The 3237-nt window shown below is 34.4% G+C and overlaps 1 protein-coding gene across 1 annotated transcript; it reads left to right on the top strand.

The window, feature by feature from the left end:
* LOC145608296 (uncharacterized) lies at positions 1 to 2983 on the top strand. Its single transcript, XM_081663913.1, has 2 exons — positions 1 to 554; positions 1315 to 2983. The coding sequence occupies exon 2, from the start codon at positions 1370 to 1372 to the stop codon at positions 2384 to 2386; it is 1017 nt and encodes a 338-aa protein (XP_081520039.1). The 5' UTR covers positions 1 to 554; positions 1315 to 1369; the 3' UTR covers positions 2387 to 2983.
* Positions 2984 to 3237: the final 254 nt, after the last annotated feature.

Genomic DNA, 3237 nt, shown 5'->3' on the forward strand with positions numbered 1-3237 from the left:
TTCGGGTTATAACGGGTTGAAATTATTAGCGGGTCGATTTTGAAAATTATCGGGTCAATTCAGTTTGGTTTTTTTGTTTTTTTATTTTATTTTTTTTTATTGCGGTTTTTATTCGGGTCGGGTCTAAATTGGGTTGTGTTATAATTGGTTTGGGTCATAATTAGTTTGGGTTGAATCAGATCGATTCGAAAACAGGTTTAGTCAATTAAAAACGGGTTTAGGTTGAAAATAGTTTGAGTCCTAATTGGATCGTGAGTTTGGGCTATACTGATCGGTTTGAAAACGGATCTCTTTTCAAAACGTGTATAGTTGGGTGTGTATAGTTGTTTCTCCTAGGTAATTGCAATCTTAGAAATAATACCTGAAGGCTATTTGGGGATTTCTCATCCACAAATTTGGCTAATTCTTTTGTCAAAAAAGAAAAAAAAACTTGGCTAATTCTTTCACCTGTCCCGCCGCGACGCCGCCTGCCGGCCACTGCTGCCACTCCCAGTCCCTCTCCTCTTGTTTCCGTGCTGCCGTAGACACTTACTGCCATTCAAAACTGCGGACTGGTGCGTATTTGTGACTCCTCTCTCATTCTTTACTTTTGCACTTTTTACCCCCAAATTGCTTGATACTTGGTGAATTTATACAATTTTATTTTTTTTCCAAAGCTCTAGTAGTTGTTTTTGTTGGTACTTGGTGAATTTTTACAATTTTTTTTTTTTTTTTTCCCAAATTGCTCTAGCAGTTGTTTTTGTTGATACTTGGTGAATTTTTACAATTTTATTTTTTTTCCAAAGCTCTAGTAGTTGTTTTTGTTGGTACTTGGTGAATTTTTACAATTTTTTTTTTTTTACTACAATTTGATCTAGTAGTTGTTTTTGTTGACACTTGGTGAATTTTTACAATTTTTTTTTTTTTTCCAAATTGCTCTTGTAGTTGTTTTTGTTGATACTTGGTGAATTTTTTATAATTTTATTTTTATACCGAATTGCTCTAGTAGTTGTTTTTGTTGATACTTGGTGAATTTTTACAATTTTATTTTTTTTTCCGAATTGCTCTAGTAGTTGTTTTTGTTGATACTTGTGAATTTTTACAATTTTTATTTTTTTTCCAAATTGCTCTAGTAGTTATTTTTGTTGATACCTGGTGAATTTTTCAATTTTTTTTTTTTTTTTAATTTTTTATTTTGGGGCCAAATTTCAGTGATGCTAGGGTTTCTACTGCTCCTCTTTAGAATCTTCTAATCCAATTTTTAATTACTCGTGATTTTAATGGATTGTTGACAGTAAAATGATTATTTGACTTGTATAACTTTTGTTGTTGCAGGGCATCAGTGTGCTACTTCGTATAGGTTCCATATTGTTCTTGTTCAACAACAAATATGGCGTCGTCTTCTAGTAATATTCCTTCATCTAAGGAGGTATTTTTACGTGTTTATAATCCTGTTGAGGAGAATCTCATTTGGTATCGCACTTTGCTAAATTCCTCTGGTGGTGATAACTATAAGAAACAAAAGATGACGATTGAGCTACATAAGTTTATTGAGCCTGAACCAGGTGATCCTATAATGCTATATGATCATTGTTTGACATGTGCTGCGGTTTCACCCTATATTTACTTGTGTGGTTCCCCTGCCCGTGGGAGTAAACTTGTGTGGCGGATTAATACTCGAATAAGAGATAGTAATTGGGAACGTTGTCCCGACTTAACTATAGAAAGATGCAAACCATTTCCCTTTGTTGTTGGCAATAGTTTAATTTTCGTTGGTTCTGTCTCGCCTTTGTATATGACATCTCCCTACTCTTCCTTGCCATTAGGCGACGTTCTTGAGGATGCATCGGTGGAGAATTTGCAAAAATGGGAGTGTATGCCTTGTCCACCGGGTGTGAACTTGAAAGAGTTTAGTTTATGTGCAGCACACACAGAAACAAATAAGCTTATTTATGTGCCTTATAAGTCTTCAACTTTTATGTTTGCATATGATTTCAAAGAAAAAAGTTGGAGTTCTTCAATAGAGGTGAAAAAACTAATTTGTTCGAAACCAAAGGCGTTTGTAGTTGATGAGAGTTTTGTATGGTGGGATGATGGTTGTATATGCATTTCTGACTTGACTCTCAAAAAAATTTCGAGAAAGTCATGTGCTAGTATGGGTTTGATTGGTAAAGAGTATGCTCCTCTGATTGAGTCCAAAGTACAATTTCTTCATATAGAAGGTCATCTATTCCTTCTTATTTGGAAGAAAGATTCAAAATTTCATTTTCTTGAACTTGGACTTCATCCTTTCATTAATCATGGTCAAATCAAACTCCACGTTTCTATCTGCTCCAAATATGATGTAGAAGATTCTGAATCACATTGTTTTGGTGAATTTCAACTCATTGATGCAATTGTTATGTGACTTCATCACTTGGCAAGCTTTTCGTTTTTATTATTATTTTTTTTATTTCCCTTTTCCAGTGATGATAATCAATTGATGTCTATTATTATTAAGTTTTAACAGAATAGATATTGTATCAAATCAAGTTTAAGGTGTCGACCAATATCAAGTGGATTCAATGGTGGATTGGTGGGGAGCTAAAGAATTAGCATAATGAAGGAGGCAGTTGAGGTTACCATTTCCTACCGACTCCTGAAATGAGGCTACTGGTTACAAGGACGAGTATGAGGCGTCATTTATACAAATATACAATCCTGCTCTTTTTATCTCTCTAACGAAAGTGGTTGACCTTAGAGTCAACTAATTATTTCTTGATATTTTTGTAACTAGAGTGAACTTCTAGCTGACATGCTAGCTTGCGCATCCGTTTGTTGTTTTGCAAGCAGGATGCCTAAAGCTCACCTTTCATCTACGAGTAGTACTTGGTGATCTGTTGTTTAGTGTTTCTACAGACATAGTTGTGACTTTTGGTGCTTTCTTTTGCATCCAAAAACTTATTGTAGTCTTATATTATGCGAATAACCTTTCTCCATTGGAATTAATGGTTTTCTTCTCTAACCAGTTATGTGTTTGTAGTAGTCCTTATAGAAAATATAATGATTGTTAATTTGTGACTTTCTTATGTCAACAATTTAAACAATAAGAGAGTGAGGGATAGTTCAAGTGGTTAGAGCTTCCCTCCCGATCTCAAGAGATTTTGGGATCAATTCTCACCCCCGTTCTTGTGGCTCTATAAACACCAAAAAACAATTCAAACAATAACATGAACAAAAAAATTGATTGTACGAGTTTCTTGCTTATAAAATGTACTC

Source organism: Chenopodium album, chromosome 23, assembly GCF_948465745.1.
Source record: "Chenopodium album chromosome 23, dcCheAlbu1.1, whole genome shotgun sequence".
NCBI lineage: Eukaryota > Viridiplantae > Streptophyta > Magnoliopsida > Caryophyllales > Amaranthaceae > Chenopodium > Chenopodium album.